Below are 17,063 nucleotides of genomic sequence, written 5' to 3'. Positions count from 1 at the left end.
TTCATTCTTCTTCTGGATAACCAAGCCTCATTTCGATGTCAGAGCGGCAATTGCGCGCAATTGTAGAGAGAGGTAACTTATAACTACAACTCGAATAGCATTTCAACGTAAATGTTCCCATTTAGAAAGAAAAAAAGAAAAAAGTCGGAACGACTCGCTCAATCGAGGCGCCGAAGGTGAGACGAACGGTAGAGGGAGACACAATGGCGTATGTACTGGCGGCGAAATGGCGGGGGCCCGAGGCGGCGGCCGGTGTCTCCTCGAAAACACTTCGCGAATCTCCGCAGCGACGACGACAGCGGCTACGACGCGGCGGCGACGCCACTCTAGTCCGTCGTAGCGGGCGCTTTCGCTCAACACGCCCTTTGAGAATAGAGAGAGAGAGAGAGGGAGAGAGAGAGTGAGTGAGTGAGTGAGTGAGAGAGGTATATATATAGAGACATAGAGAGAAAGAGAGGGAGAGTGAGTGAGTGAGTGAGAGATATATACATATATAGAGAGAGAGACAGAGAGAGAGAGAGAGGGAGAGTGAGTGAGTGAGAGAGAGAGGGAGAGAGAGAGAGAGAGAGAGAGGAGCAGCAACAATATCCCCGGCGAGGTAGCTCGCTGCCGATGCTTGTTGTCGAATATATGCGTGTGCCCTTTTCGCCAAACGCGGCGGGCGGGCGGCGGAGAACCGGCGGGAAGCCAGATGTAGAAAGAATGAAACACGCCGTTTCGATTCTCCGAAAAAAAAAATAATAGGTAAAATAAAACAAAAGCAACAGACTCAGAAGTACCGTATCTTCCAGAATGTAGTCGGCGGGCTATTAACCCTTCCCCTCTCCCCCGGAAACACAATCGCAGTCCCCCCCCCCCCCCCCTCGCTGTGGCACAGTGACTGGCGCTGCGCGCCTCGGGGCTCGAGGTCGCCGGTTCGATTTAGATGTGGGCGAAGTGGGGTGAAAAAGCGTAAAAAGAAACAAAGAAAGAACAGCAAGAAAAAAAAAGCGTGCGCTTAGATTTACGTGCACGTTAATAAAAAAAAAAAAAACAGGCGGTCGAAATTTATCCGCAGTCACTCACTGTGGCGTGCCTCACAATCGCACTATGGTTATGGCCCGCACGTAAAAGCCAATAATTAAACTTTATTTTTAGAGGCCTAACAACATTCCACATTAGAGAAAATAAACGCATTTGTTGACCTTTATTACCCAGCAATGAAGAGCTCATTTTTTAAAAATGAAATGTTGTTTGAGTGAAGGGTATTTAATATACTAATTGATTTATTGAACCTACGACTGAAAACTTGCTTCAGAATATCAAAAAGGATCCGCGAAGTTGTGGGTTCGCATCCCACCTGCGGGATATGAATCCACGTTGTTTTTTTTTAGTTCACATTCATCTTCCCTTGACTTTATTACTTATAACTACATTTCCATTCAAGAAGCAATTTACTCTATGCATTGCTAAGGCTTCTTAAAGAAAGAACATTTGATTCTAAGCGTATATTTGCCCGTGCCTACTATAACCAATTGGATAATACGTGCGGGAATATACGGTCGCACAATAAATAAGAAATTGAAAAAAAAAGAGCATCGAAGCGAAAAAAAGAAAAAGAAGTGCGGCGAGGCTTCGTCGCTATTTCGCCGCTCGCTGTGCGAACAGCGCGTTAGCCAAAGCGCGCGCGCTCCCAGGCCGTTTCCTTTTCGCGCTTCCGTTCTCCGAGCAAAACAATTCGATGTTCGTTTTCTCCCGTCTCGCCTTTTCTCTCTCTCTCGTCGTCGACGGCGACGGAAAACAGGAATTCGAGACGCTCTCCGCACGCCCTACTTTGCCGAAATAGCCTTATCGGAATCATCGCCGGTAGTCTTTTTTTTTTTCCTTCTCCCGCAGTTGTTCCGGTACAGATTTTATCGGGAACGCAACACGAAGGATAAGAGAAGCAAGACATGATAGAGCGAGAGAGAGGGGGAAATGTTTATTCTGAAGATAACGCTCTGCTCTGCGATATTAAAGGGCTTCTTGATGTTATTGATCAGACATATGCGCTTCGCTACTGAAGTGTTTTACAAGGCTGTGCTAAGCGTTTCTCTTTCGCTAAGCACGAGATCGCGGGATCGAATCCCGGCCACGGCGGCCGCGTTTCGATGGGGGGAAATGCGAAAACACCCGTGTACTTAGACTTAGGTGCACGTTAAGGAACCCCGGGTGGTAGAAACTTCCGGAGTCTCCCACTACGGAATATATCGTAATCAGATTGTGGTTTCGGCACGTACAACCTCATAATTTATTTTTGTGTTTCGTTTTCGCCAATGGATCTGTCAACCCGATGTGCTTCGCATAGCACGAACTGCCGCATCATGGAGATGTAATTCTAGACGGTCTCACAAGGGCGGGAATCCCGCGACATAGATTCTTAGCGCACAATCGCTTCAGAGGCAAAGCATTGCTGGAGCTATGGGGGTCCACCGAAAGCGTGGACCTGTGGCTCAGGTAATCTTGGTCAGGCAGCATGCGAACGATAGGTCGTACGTGTGTGTGTCTCTGTGCGAGCATGATTTAACCCTTTCCTCTCTGCCGTCTTTCTAACCCCTTTCTCCCAAGCCCAGTGTAGGGTAGCGAACCGGAGACTAATATATGGTTAACCTCCCTGCCTCTCCTCGTCATCTTTATCTCTCTCTCTCTGCCCGAAATTCGTCCTTCAGATGCCTTTGTACACTTTCAAAACTGACCATATTCTACACACAATTGAGTTACAGATGCAACGATTGCGCAAGCGCGCGGGAACTAACTCTGCATTTAAGAAAATCTGATTGGTTAGAAATTTAAACTGACAAGTGAAGATGAAGCGTAATGTTTAACGGCACAGGAAAGTCTCAAGCCACAAGTACGAAGATCAGACAAAATCCGCGTATCAAATCCACGATCACTATACCATGGTTGTAGCTAATGATCGCAGCGTCAGAGATCCCTGCTGTAATTTTTTGTAAGAAACTTTGCACTTGCGACGTGGCCTCGGGGATCGGCGTGCACTGTGCGCCGTGTGATCGCGGAGGCGATGCTTGCGAGTACAGATGCAGTGTCGTTCAATGGTATCAGCGTCGGCCCAGCCACACCTTTCAAAACACCGCCTCCGAGATCGGCAAGCTTATGGCTCTTTCTTAAAAAGAACACATATCTAAAATAGTTCTACCTTACCGAAAAAAAAAGTTGGTTCGAAGGAAAGGTTAGGTTGACGTCCACACATTCATATAATGTGCACGTGACCTCATGGTATAATTCAGCTGTAATTGGCAGCCGAATGTATGTTCTTGCGATTGTTCTCCACTAGACTACGTCATGCAGTAATATCTAACTCCATCCATTCGTACAGCTCTCGCAATCATGTCTTTAACACAACCAGCATGATGCGGACCATTTACTCGGGCGCATTTTGTTTCCTTGTTTCGTATTCGACGTGCGAAGTTGTAATCCTCACGTTATTTTCCTTCTTCAAGCGGACACAGTAGTGCACGTTTATACGAATCACGTGACGACCAGCGTTGCACCCGGACGTCACAGCACTGCGAACTTTCTTCTGACAAGCTGAAAACAGTAAAAAAAAAAAGGATATTAAAAAGAAACAAAGAAAAATGACAGAGTTTGTAGAGGTGACAAAGATCGAAGTGGCAATTGTAAAGGAACGAACGCGCAGAGCTAATGATATTCAGTCGTGTCCTTTTCGTGGGTTCCTAGGCCCTTCGGAAGCGCCTTCGAAAACAAGCTTATTGGCCGATGCTCGCACCGAATTTCCTGCCCCTTGCTGCCCAAGGACGAACTTCCCGTGCAGCCGCATGACCACGAGAGAATGATGAAGGTACACAATCCACAACGGTAATGGAGCACCCTGTCCATTTGTCGTTAGCAAAAGGCAGTGCTGACTGAGAGAGAGAGAGAGAGCTCGGGCTGCGAGAGGGAAGGGAGGCGCGGGCAGAGACGCACTGTTCCTTCCTAGCGCCACGCGGACTGAGCGAAACGGATGCGACCCGATCCTCGCGAGACAATCGAGAATTTGGTATCTTCCTATACACGGGGGGGGGGGGGGGGAGGAGCCATTGTTCGTGATGCGGGTAGTCGCTGGCTTCCAAGAATCTGCGGTCAGACACGCCGCAGGAAAAGAGTGAGCGAATGCGGTAAGGGTCACATAAAACGATAGCGAGAGAGAGTGTGAGAGAGAGAGAAAGAGAAGAAAAGAAAAAGGAAAGAAAAGAAGGCGGACGTGGAGGGGAGTGACTCCGAGGACAAACTGTTTACAAAACTCGAATTCGCGCACCTCGCGTCAAAACGGCAGATGTGTTGCTTTTTTTTTTTTCGTCGCGTGTTACAATCAGCCCCTCGCCCCCTCCGTCCCTCCCCCTCCACCCTCCTGACCACCACCCTCTCTCTTGTCGTAGGCAATAGGCGAGGAGGTCGGAAGACATTCTCGAATGTTTCTTTATGCTTTGGCCTGTAGGCTTTGGCTTTGTCTGCTGTGCGGTTCATGCGCGCGTTCCACATATGGTGCAAGCGATATCGGCTTTTTTGTTTTCCCTTTCTCGCGGGACTCTTGAAAAGAAAAGATAAACAAAGGTCCTGGTTCGTCGTCGCTATTTTTTGCTGGTGTAGTGGCAATGAATGTTGCGGTGTTGTCGCATAGACGGTATGGCATGCGCCATGGCAGCAGTATAGAATAATATTTCACCGCAAAAAGAAAAAGAAAAGAAATAGAAAGAAAGAAAGGAAAACCTTTTACCTACATAAGATGTGGGTACTGCGGGAAAGAAATGAGGTGTAACTGCAGCTTGACTGGGCCCCGCCTCCCTTTTATGAAGCGGAAGCCGGCAACGTGGCAACATATGCACATCAAGAAAGTGCTGCAGTACAAGATATAACCATAATGAGTTCTAACTTGAACCTTCCCTGAGCCTGCGAACCCCAAGTATTCTGCTTCCGTTTCCTATCTGTCTACACCGCGCCGATAAAAGAAAAGAAAAAAAGAAAAACGTATGTTCAGTGTGGCTCAAAACACGGGACGGCCCTTTTTTTTACGACTTTATATAAAACAAACGCGTATCCTGCTTCAGGCACATATCTTTATGGGTAATAATTTACAGAGAAATGAATTTGTAAGCTTGTGATTGACTTCAGAGGAAAACTTGAAAATATGCGGCACCTTCGTCCTGACGCACTACACGCCTTAATTGTATACTTTGGAAACTGCGAATTAGGGGCTCGTCAAGGCCCCTAGTTTTTTGTAAACATCGAAATGGTCTACAATGTCGTGGTTGACGTAGTAGTAGTAGTAGTATAAGTAGCGCTAGCCTATGCGTTGCGGTGCAAAATTTCTTTTAATAAGTGCTATCATAGACATTAGGAGCTTCATTCCATTTTATTAGTGCTTCCTGTTTCCTCCTCGACATTTTTGGGAGGGGGGAAAAGCGATAAGGAATTATTGTCATTTGCATCTTTCCCGTTTAGAGAAGCCGGTTTGCTTTTCGTGACAACAACATTTCCACTCCATTTCGAGGTGTCTTTTCATAATGTCGCAAAGCACAAATCTCACGAGAGAGCGGTTCAGCAATGACAACTCCGTTATAATAGAACTAATAAAAAAAAAGAGGGAGAGGGAAGTCTTGAAAACAAAGCCACGAAGAAGAAGAAAATGTCAGACTTCGATAACACCTACGTACAAGGAGATGAGTCGGCTTCTTTTTCTAGCGCTGCCTAGAATTCTTCTCGCATCTTTTTTTTTTATTTTATTCTTCGCTGTGTACGGGGAGTGCCTGAAAAAGCAGAAGCGTGTGACGTGTGCTCTCTTGTATGACATCTCTGTCGTCTAAAGTGTTCGTTTAGTTGCTTTGGTGTGGCGAGCTTAATCGAAAACGCAAAATGTACGGGAAGCTAATCCGCTTCGAACGCTGACACGCGAAGCAACCTGCCTTTCGTGCGCAAGCCATTGGGCAACCTTTACGGAACACGGTATCGTGTTTATGACGCCGATGTGAGTGATTGAAATGAGTAACTTGAAAACGATATCTAGTCGCTGTGAAGCAATCACGGTGATAAATGTCAGTAGTAGTACTAAAACAGGACGCTGTGTCCTAGGCAACTGCACAAAATGAAAGCAGCGAACTTTTTTTTCAGTTTTAATTGAGGATAAGTGGAAACGTAGGCAGGTTTCTTTAGGGCCGACAGTCTCAAATTCCGTATCAATACTGAGGACACAAAAAAAGAAGTAAGAAACTAGAACTAAATCACAACAGATACTACGGATTCTATAGCACAAGCGAAATTTGTTACATCTACGAGATGGCGTTTTTTTGACACCTTTCAGAAGCTTCATTTTGATTCGACTGGACACCCACCGTTTCAGGTAGGCAATACTAGGGAAAATAAATAAATAAATAAATGCCTTCAACAAAACAGAGAGAGAGGGGTAGGCATGGGAAGAGAGAGAGAAAAGAAACAAGGTACACCTACGCTGAGACATGGCTCGCGAATCCAGAAAATGCGAAGAAAATGAGCGACCCCTGGCGACACCGCCACGACATTCCCGAACCAGGTCGCTGTGATATCATGGATATGATATCAGTGATATGATATGATATCAGTATGAGCGATAGCGTCAGCTCGGAGGACGAGTTCGTTTATCATCGGCAAATATGAACCTCATCGACGCGTGACGTTTAACGACGCAGAGCAACTCTGGGGTTGGGAGAGTGCAAGACCACAGAATAATTTTCAGGCCTGAAAAGCCTGAAACTGATGCAATTTTATTGGCGCGGCAGGGCACTACCTCGGGGATCGACGCAGGAACGAGGTTTAACACAAACGCGATACGAAAAAGCGGTGGTAAAGCCACTAAGAAAAATGTTGACGTTAAGAGGAAGCTTTAGCTCACGCCCAATTCCAACGCGGCCCATTCAAATACATGTAAAACGCAGAAACGCTTTTCTGAGATAACCCCTGGACCGATCTTTAGTGAAATTTATTGCATTTGAGAGAAAGGTAAATTCTAGTGACTGTCGGAAGCGAAATTTTGATTTAGGGCCGGAATATTGTTAAAAAAGGTTAAAAAATTCGAAATTTCGAAAAAAAGAAATAGAAGCATGAAGTTTACAAATTAATAGCTCTGCATCAAGAACAGATATCGCAGTTCTGTAAACGGCGTCTATTGGTTAGCGCCTGTGTGTGTCTGTTTTTTTTTCTTCTGCGTCCTCGTGTTTTTTGCGCTACAAGCTAAACTTCACAATGTTACACCAACAAGCCCAAACTCAATATTACTAAGTTTTTTGAGATTTATCTGTGACATATAAATTTTGTCCTCTTTAATGTGCTATTACATGCAATTCACAGAATTGTGATATCATTTTAATTGCTGAGTTCCAGAGTTGTAAAGTTGGTAGTTTCGTTTTATGAAAATTTTCACATTTTGCCAACTTATAATAAAAATTTGACGACCCGAGAAAAATACGAAACCAACGGACACTACAATTGAAGTTTTTCTTTAAAATGCAGCAAATCTCGTCAAATTTGGTGCTGTGGTTGGCGAGGAAAACGAATTCTCCTTTCACATGTATTTAGATAGGACCACGCGACCTAAAGCTCCCTCTTAATAAGCATAAACGAAAGTGTCAGATGGTATAGGATTCCAGCAGAGGAGACCTAGCACAACAGCTCGTTTTTACTTAGTCAGCTTACGTTTGTTTCAATTCTTACTGCCACTACAGCTACGTACCTTGCATTTCGTGCAATACTCTAAAATGTTGCTATCACCTTCATTGCTTCGACCTTATGGCGAAATTGGGATATTTTTTTCTTCTTTTCCCTAAAGCATTGCTCTTATTTCTTACCCCTGCATTTAGGCGAAGGTGCCTGCCATCCTATATGTAATGAATTCATTTGTGTCACGTGACTGCGAGTTGAAGTTTCGAGGAAGTATACTAAAATTTTTAAGGCGATATATGTATTGCAAAGATAACCGTACTGGCCAATTAAAAAAAAAGAAAAACTGTTCGTGAGGTATTCATCCATTCATTTCTGTTTAGGTGCCGGATAAACGCGACTCAGCGGCCACCATCGACTACAGCATTTGATGTCCATGTGAACCTCTCGCCCACGCTTGAGACACCGCAAGTCTTAAATTTTGGGGGTTTTACGAACCAGAACCACGCTATATGATTACGAGGCACGCCGTAGTTGCAGGGGGGAGGGGGTCCGGATTAATTTTGTCCAACTGGGATTCTTTGACGTGCACCCAATGAACGATGCATGGGTGGTCTATCTTTTTTCTTTTTTGTGTGTGTGGTCTAGATGCTATCCAAAAGTTGGCGAAGCCCGCTTCATCATCGTCGTCATCATCATCCCTATCATCATCATCGTAATCATCATCAGCCTGGTTACGTCCACTGCAGGGCAAAGGCCTCTCCCATACTTCTCCAACTACCCCGGTCATGCGCTAATTGTGGCCATGTTGTCCCTGCAAACTTCCACAATTAGCACATGACCGCTTATAATGCTACAAAGAAAAAGGGTGGCCTTGTCAAGTAACGCGGGCGAAGATCGGGCGAAAGCTCTCCGGGCCTAATATAGCGCGCCATGGGCGAAGTGGCGAAAGCTTCGGCGCGTCTTCCGACGTCGTGTCCGGGTCCGGCCAATCAGAGCTTCGCACGATGCCCACGGCACTGAGGTTCGTGGTTCGTCGGAACTGCCTTGGACGAGGTGGCGTGACCTCGTAACTGCAGTGAAGCCGGCTCCACAGACACGGAGGAGCCAACTGTCTCGCAGAGAAGCACTGCGCTCAGGCGGAGGCACGACGGAAGTTTCGCGGGCAAAAAAAAAAAAAAGGAAAGTCGTCGGAAGGACCACCGCCGGCAGCGGGCGGGTCATGAGGCGGCCCGCGAGCCGTATTTGGGACACTCCTGTCATCGGCAATGGGTCGCGCCGGCACGTGAAAGATGAACTACAGTGTATTCTATAGGAGCCAAAGAGTGAACCTGGCAAGTTTTAGAGAACTCTTACTGCATCACGAAAGCCCAACTACGAGGCCACACTTTGAAATATCTGACGTCGCGCAGACGCTCGGGGGCTGGCCTTATGGCGCGAAATTAGAAAAGAAAGGGAGGAAATTTAGACTTCGTTTGTTCTTGTAATCATCATGCCTCTTCCCGCAACTACCCACCGTGGTTGCTCAGTGGCTATGGTGTTAGGCCGCCGAGCACGAGGTCGCGGGATCGAATCCCGGCCACCGTGGCCGCATTTCGATTAGGGGCGAAATGCGAAAACACCCGTGTACTTAGATTTACGTGCACGTTAAGGAACCCCAGGTGGTCGAAATTTCCGGAGTCCTCCACTACGGCATGCCTCATAATCAGAAAGTGGTTTTGGCACGTAAAACCCCATACTTTAATTTCTTCTTGCCGCAACTGCCGCGGTATATTAGTGACTACGAGGTTGCGTCGCTCAGCCCCAGGTCGAAGGTTCGACACCGGCCGCAGATGCCGCGTTAAGATGGGTGAGAAATGCGACAACGCTCGAACAGTTCGATTTAGGTGCACGTTAAACAGCTTCGGGTGGTCGAAATTATTCCGGAGTCCTCCACTACGTTGTGCCTCACAATTGTAACTGGAACCTACGGAACGTTCCCAACCACATTTCGTCAGCCTATCGTAAGCTTCAGCACAGGCATATTATTTATAGCCGAGTAGAAAACGGCACAATGGCCGCGCGAGCTTTTTTAGAAAACACCTGTTTCCAAATCAGTGGCACACCTTAAAAAAAAAAAATTGCTACCGTTAAAGTTCTTGATGCTAATTGAAAAATTAAAACTTGGATAGATGATGAGGCGTATTTCTAGTTAACTTCAATTTACTGTTTTAATATGTTATTGTAAATCAGTACTTTTATGATACGCCATGTCGTTGATACATCGTTGACTACTCCTTGGCGTGGACTACGTTATATTTATTAACAGTTTCATTTCAATCTTCGTTCTGCTGACAATTTTTTGTTGTTGCGAATACCACTTCGTGGTTCGCTTCGCTCTATGGCTTTTGATGAAGTCGACTTCGGTATTTATGTCTCTATAATAATAATAATAATAATAATAATAATAATAATAATAATAATAATAATAATAATAATAATAATAATAATAATAATAATACCGCTATTATTATTTACAGGCCAAATAACAGCCATGGAATTACTATGTACAACAAATTCAAATAAAACATGCTATATGATGATGATGGTGACTGCACAGAACGTTTGGGTATACACAAGAAATTCAAAATATTCAAATAAGTAAACCAGAGTGAGCTACACAACAACAACAACAACAATAATATTAATAATAATAATCATATTAATAATAATAATAATAAGAAGAAGAACAACAACAAGAAGAAGAAGAAGAAGAAGAACAACCTTAGTTCAGTTGCAAACCCTACTGAATACCTGTACGCCCTGTACTATAATCCTATATGGCCATATATGTTTATACGAAAACATACGGGGACCCATTTGATCATAAAAGACTATATATATATAACATATATGGAGTATACGGGTGTTGCTCGCTAGAGGGAAAATGTCGCTCGAAGTGGTAGCAATTAGTTCTTTAATAAGAGCGAAGAAAGAAGGGGTTGGGGAAGCCGAATTGTTTGTCACCGCCCGGTAAATTATAAAGCTTAGGCAACTGGCTTACCTGAACGACGCCGTAAGTACTATATTTCACCGAGAGAAAGGTATGCTGGCGCTTTCTATGCGTCCTCGGTCAGGCCTACGAAGATATGTGTACCGTCAATTCTTGCCCTCACAGGATTTCGTTCCTCCCTCCGGGTAACAAACAAGGAGACTTCCAGGTATTAAGTTCAGACCGTCAAGTAAACATGCGCCTAGAAGATTTATTACTCCTTTTTTTTAAATCCTAGGTACGTGTTGGTGAAATGCGCGTCAGTGTCTAGCAACATACGAAAACATGTCGAAAAAATGTGCTTTCCTTTATCTGAGGCATAGGCCACAAAGCAAGCGCGGATAAATAAACGTCGGGGCTCCAACACTTGCACGACATGGATCACGAAAGGTTAGCCGAAATTTCAACTCTCTCGCCGAAAAGAATTTCAGAGGACGAAATAAATAATCAGTTACAAATCGGCTGGTTCCGACTCTCTTACCAGCGCTCTTTCGGCATGCAGCATTGCAGACAGAAAACAACAATAATAAAAGAAAAAAAACAAGAGCAAGGAGGCAAGCTTTCCGACTTCGCTCCGGCGAAAAACAAGTCGTGAGGCGACGTCGCGCCCTGACATTTGAAAGGAAACTCAGTGGCATTTCAAAGGCGTCCCAAGTCGCAAAGGCACGCCGAAACGCACGCTCCGAAAGGCTAGACAACGGCCGCTGCGCAGCAGCAGACGACCGAACCAGGAGCGGCGGCGGCGGCGACGGCAACAGCAACACTACCGATCAGCTTAGCGCGGTGTCGGTAACGCAACAAGTAGTTATAGTGTAGAATTACGTCGCCGGTCGACACACTCGCGGATTGAAGCTGCGATTGACGCAAGAAGCGCAGCCGCCGAGAACGCAGCGCCGATTCGAGAGAGAGAGAGTGACTCACTCACCTCCCGCGGGTTGAAGGCATCCTCGTCGCAGAGACCGAGACTCCTCATTCGTTTCAAGTAGGCCGTCGTGATGGGGACGCTGAAGTCGAGATCGGCCGCCGTCACCGACGCGATTCGCGCGCCCACCGCGCGCGCCGCGGCGGCGCTGGCGTCGCTGCCGGCGGCGCCCCCTGGCGAAGACGACGCGGAACTCGCCGGCGAAGCGGTGGCGCCACCGGCGCTCGCAGACGTGACGTCACGGCACGGGCTGCCGCTTCCGGTTCGACAGCCGGTGCCGCCGGCGCTGTTGCCGTTGGCTGCGCCGTTGCTCTGGTAACCGGAGGACGCCGTCTCAGCTGTCGTCGTGGGAGGCGGTGCCGCGGGCGTTGCGACGCCGCTGCTGAGGGCGGGAGAGTCGGCGTTCGCTGCGGCTGCGACGGGCGCGATGGCGCTCAGCGCACCGTTGGTGAGGTGCATCCTCTTCTGGCAGTCGGAGCAGGACATCAGGAAGTGCGTGACCGCTTCGCGGGGCAGGAAGGCGTAGAGCTCCGCGATCTGCGGTCCGAAGAAAGGGGACGGAGAACGTCCTCTGAGACAAGCAACATGTACGACACGACTGCGAGATATCTTAGACGTCTGTTTACGGAACGTCGGAAAACCGGACTGGTAGTGACTCCTCGTGAAAATTTGTGCAACCAGAACGTGTTAGAAACATTTTTGTGTTGCGCGGGTGTCCTCCACTAATCTCTAGTATAAATTTAGTAGAAATCAGTGGTGTTCTCACCGAAAGGAGTCGCACATCATTACACCAGTATGCAAATTTAACATGGTCGTAGCCATCAATCTTAGTTTCCTGTGTTGAAGTTAAACGCAATTTAAAAAGATGGCAGCACCGGCGCTTTGCGTCTCTGGAGTCCAGGTACACCGTAAATTGCCACGGTTCACGAAGAGGCTCCAACTATTCATTAACAAGAAAGAAACACGGACATCCGCGACATGTAAGAGTTGCAATGAAGAAGAGGCCAGAAATTTAGCTTGTAACTGGATCGGCGTCAGGTGTCTTTGCCAGTCTGGCATGAAACTTCCACCTAAACCATTCTCTAAATTTAAGGTGGGAGCACGCCGAATTTCTCCCGAAGTTTATGTATCGACGGAGCCGTACAATTCTGGATTTATTTATTTACTCATTTACTTGATTAATTAATTCTTAAAATTGTTCTCAGGGCATTTTAAGGCAATAAATGAGGAAATGGGATACACAGCGCATCAGAAAAATTACAACAAGAAATGGAAGAAAAAAAATCCGGAATACAAGGTTAAAATGCGTCAAACATTGGCAAGAATAGAAAGCACGTAACGGGGGAAAGGCGGTAAAGAGAATCAAACTTGTTTCATCGATGCAACTTGTTGGCAGTACACGATATATCTCGGCTACCGGAAGCAACTTTGATACCGTAACGTACAGGGAATGGGCGCATCGTTTCTTTTCACGACTGTAGCTTGCACCTCCAAATTACAGTACCAACCTTGCACACGATTAAGAAAAGAAGGCGAACATCACTGAAGCCATGGAAGTCATAGATAGATCTGCAAGCTGTTGAAACACAGCTTTTACTTCGGTAATAATAATAATAATAATAATAATAATAATAATAATAATAATAATAATAATAATAATAATAATAATAATAATAATAATATTATTAGATGCAATATAGTTTGTTTAGAAGTTGTAACTACACTAGCCGGACGTACTAACCACCCTATGCATTTCCAAACCTCTCGAATGCCTCAAGTAGCTAACACAGTCACCAACTCGGCAGCCTATAGACTCAGTGCTCTGAACACAGCGCGCGAGAGGAGAATGAAACATGGACGAAGCGTTGGCAAGGGAGACTTACCGCCTTGTAGGTCCTCTTCTGTCCGGCGTGCTTTCCCCCTCGGCCGTCCATCTCGACGTGGACGCCGTAGATGATCTCGAAGAAGTTCTCCACCACCGCGACTCGCTTGTACACCGTCGTCTCGCCATCACCGCCCTTCTGCGAAACGAGCAAGAAAAAGAGAGAGAGAGATAAAAGCTCTCAATGAAATGTATACACCTTCAAGGGGCGTGTCTATGGAGCGCTGACACGATAATCCGCATAGGATCTGCGGGAGAGGGGACCAAACGTCATTAAAGGACATGAAAAACTAAAAAAAAAACATGTATGCGTGTAAACTTGATAGTGAAGTTTTGGTTTGTCCGCATAGGCATTTCAATTTTTTTTTGTTTTAAACGAAGAAAAATGGCAAGGTATTCCTTTTTAGGGTCGACTATCCAAACTCGGGGGCCGCCATCTTGGAAAAGTGGAGCCATCTGGCGCCTGACTAGGCTCCGCCGCTATGCTGCAATGTGCGGCTGGCTACAGTGGGGGAAGACCCTTTCGCTGGACTGCACAGTGGTGTTTTCTCGCCTGATTTTTCTTTATTTTCTTGTCGTGCGTAGGTTGTGTTGTCAAGAGTATTTATTACAGTGCATGTCGATACTCATCACGAGGTCTATACCCCTGCAAATACTGCCATTTAGTAGGGCATCCTGCTCCGCTACGAAATTTTTTTTCGCAGAGTACTGCCATGGCGGTTGCCTAGCATTAAAAGAAAATAAATAAATGCGCGGATTGCCGGAAAGCTACGTTTCGTTTATCGCGACATCAGAAAATTCGGAATCCGTATGCACTCGCACAATTCCATATACTGTTCTTCAGACACGTGCTCTTATTCGTACGAGAAATAAGTGCTCCATTTAACTAAAGATGCGACCGACGTGTTTTAATCGTTCATTATTCACCTTCCACAAGCATACAGTACGGACTATTATGTTTGCCGTCAATGCCTTTCCTGGCTAGCACACGCGGTCAGTGAGATAACATTTTAATGGAACCTCTCTGTTCTAATTCAAGGCTATCGGAGACGTGAGCAGCAGCAACAGCAGCAGCAGCAGCCTCACTGCTTGCAACATCGTGTGATGTTTAGTCATCATCATCATCATCTTAGCTTATGTAGATTGCAAGACGAAGGCCCATCTCCGAAATTTCCAATTGCTACTCTCGTGTGTCGAATGCCTCGGTCATATATACCTGCAAGTTTCTCAATCTCATCATATCGAGTAATCCCCCACCGTCCACGACAACGTTTTCCATCCTTCGACACGCAAATAAACCAAAGAACAAAAATGTGAAAACAAGAGAAACCGCAAACACGATCTCTATAGACACCTTTCAAAAAAACAACAGTAAACTAAGCACGAATGTCGTATTAATAAATTAAACCTGAATCAAAACACTCAGTGTTGGCAGAGTTCACAAAAAAAGTCACAAGCGCCAATCAATCAAATAAAAAGAACTCGAAAGCTTCTCCCCTAACAAGTCATCTGGGACACATCTCAAATGTGTATAGAAGGGGCAGGATCATGAACCTAGTATGTCTTCTATTGCGTCCTTAGGATCTAACTGCTGATCCGTTAGGAGCACGACTACAGTAAACGTCGCACACGTTTTTCGTTGGTGCGCGCAACATTACTATGGCACCGGTGCTTTGGAGAATGCCAAACTTTCGCCCGAAAGCATAAGCAATGAGAGCTTTCACCGTTCCTCAGGCGCTGCTTCCATTACATCAAGATGACAGAGCAGCTCGCATGATTCACGTCGTTACTCGACTTCCGGTAGGAAACAGACAATCCGCGCGAGTCTATTGAAGGTCCCGCAGCAAGCTTCTTGGTTGCTCCTACTCTCAGCCAACTCTTCAATTAATTTGCGCGCGGGGCACTGCTGACATCACACAGCAATTTCTTTTTTTCATTGTAATAAATTTCTCTCTAGCTGTCTCTCCTCTCAGCAACACCGCGCAATAATAGGCTCCACCGTGCGCGACGCGAAGCGGCAACTTTCCCCCTCTTTCTTTGTTTGTTCCCCAAAACTTCCCCAAAGGGCCTCGCGCCAGCCAAGCTTCTCCCCACCGATTGTTCTTCGAACACAACACTCGCGCACCACCGCCAGTGTGCCGACGGCAGCGCGCGACAACCTCCAAGAGAAAAGAAAAGTTGCGCGGGCAAGGGAGGGCTTTCCTTTTAATCGATGCCACCAGGGGGTGCAGCGTTCGCCTCCTCTTCCCCCGACAACGCCTCAACCAAGAGGCACGCAGAGCCATCGAAACGCCGAGACGCTTCCCCCACTTCCCTCACCGCAGGGAAAGTGGGCGAGCAAGCAGCCTATACTCTTTATTTAGCTAGGCAGTTTGCCTGCCCCGCACCGCCGTTGTCAAGCCCCTCCCCCCCCCTCCCCCCGACCCTTCGCAAACTTCCCAGGCGTCCCGCTTCCTTTTTTTTTCGCCCCTCGACTCGACTCAACGCCCAACTACCTTCCTCTCCACACCACGGTGCTCTCCCTGCGACGTCCAGAACTTCCCGACGCGAAAACCACTTCCTCCAGAATCACGCGAGCTTGCGCCCCTTCCACCCGCTCCTCCCCTTTCAACCCCGCAGAAGCGCAACCAAGAAGGGAGGTGAAATGAGGACCCGGGGAGAGCCCGCGCCTACAGTCTGAGCGCCGACTTCTGCCGGGCTGCGCTGCAGCCCTCCCTCCCCTGATCCCCCCTTCTTCTCCGAGGCTCTTCATCGACTTCCAAACTTTGGCCGCATCCACCGGCTCTGTCGTTCCCGGCGCTGGTTGTAGAGCAATCCTCGTAGCGTGTGTGCGTGCGTGCGTGTTTGCTCGGCCCAGCAAAGCGCTGTTTCGCGGAACCTGGCTGCGCGCCCACACAGGTCTCGGCGCACGCGACGCTCAAGCGGAGCTGAGCTCCACAGCTTTTCCATCCTTTCCTGGCACTCCCTTTGCCCCGTCCGCCTGCACTCTCCCCTCCCTCACGCTTTCCCTACAAGCTTTACGCACCGCCTCTGATTCACCGGGTACCTTCATTTTCGCGCTATTCTTTCGCGAGGAAAGAAGCAGCACCGCGGAGCACACGCACGCGAGGGAACGCTGGTTCAAGTTGGGAAGGGAGAGGGAGTGACGATGGGGAGACCATCTTGACTCGCACACCCACCCTCCTCGTGCTCTTGGGCACACAGAGATATGCTTCCGCGCCTCCGGCACGAAAGCGTCAAGTACTGTCGCTGTTCGCTGAATTGGACTGCGTTTGCCATTAGATCGTAAGCCCGCGTGTTTCACCCTCTTCAAGCAGTGGGGAACAAAGTTTTCGGGGAGGGCTAGGAGACTGCGGGCCAATAAGACTAGTTATGTTCTCTTGAGACCGACTCTACAGTCAAACCTCGATTTAGCGAAATTCGCGATGTAACAAACTATTTTCATTTCCCGATCTTAGTTGCATTAAAAACCGTGTACTTTTATTCGCGATTTAGCGAAGTCATTTTCTAAGAGGGTTTCGATTTAACGATGTTTCCGGCCATTTCAAGCATGTACTTGGTAG

General features: G+C 47.1%; 1 protein-coding gene across 4 annotated transcripts in view; it reads right to left on the bottom strand.

The window, feature by feature from the left end:
* The window catches only part of LOC139060907 (nucleolar protein 4), a 133,984-nt gene that overhangs the window by 30,394 nt on the left and 86,527 nt on the right, over positions 1-17,063 (bottom strand). For all 4 annotated transcript variants that reach the window (XM_070540205.1, XM_070540206.1, XM_070540203.1 and 1 more), the window contains exons 3-4: positions 13,502-13,639; positions 11,622-12,155 (exon numbers count right to left, since the gene is read on the bottom strand). In XM_070540205.1, the coding sequence (XP_070396306.1) occupies positions 11,622-12,155; positions 13,502-13,639 (672 nt within the window). The remainder of the gene's footprint in view (positions 1-11,621; positions 12,156-13,501; positions 13,640-17,063) is intronic.

The sequence above is a fragment of the Dermacentor albipictus genome, chromosome 6 (genome assembly GCF_038994185.2).
Source record: "Dermacentor albipictus isolate Rhodes 1998 colony chromosome 6, USDA_Dalb.pri_finalv2, whole genome shotgun sequence".
Classification (NCBI taxonomy): domain Eukaryota; kingdom Metazoa; phylum Arthropoda; class Arachnida; order Ixodida; family Ixodidae; genus Dermacentor; species Dermacentor albipictus.
This window is presented reverse-complemented; position numbering and strand designations above follow the sequence as displayed.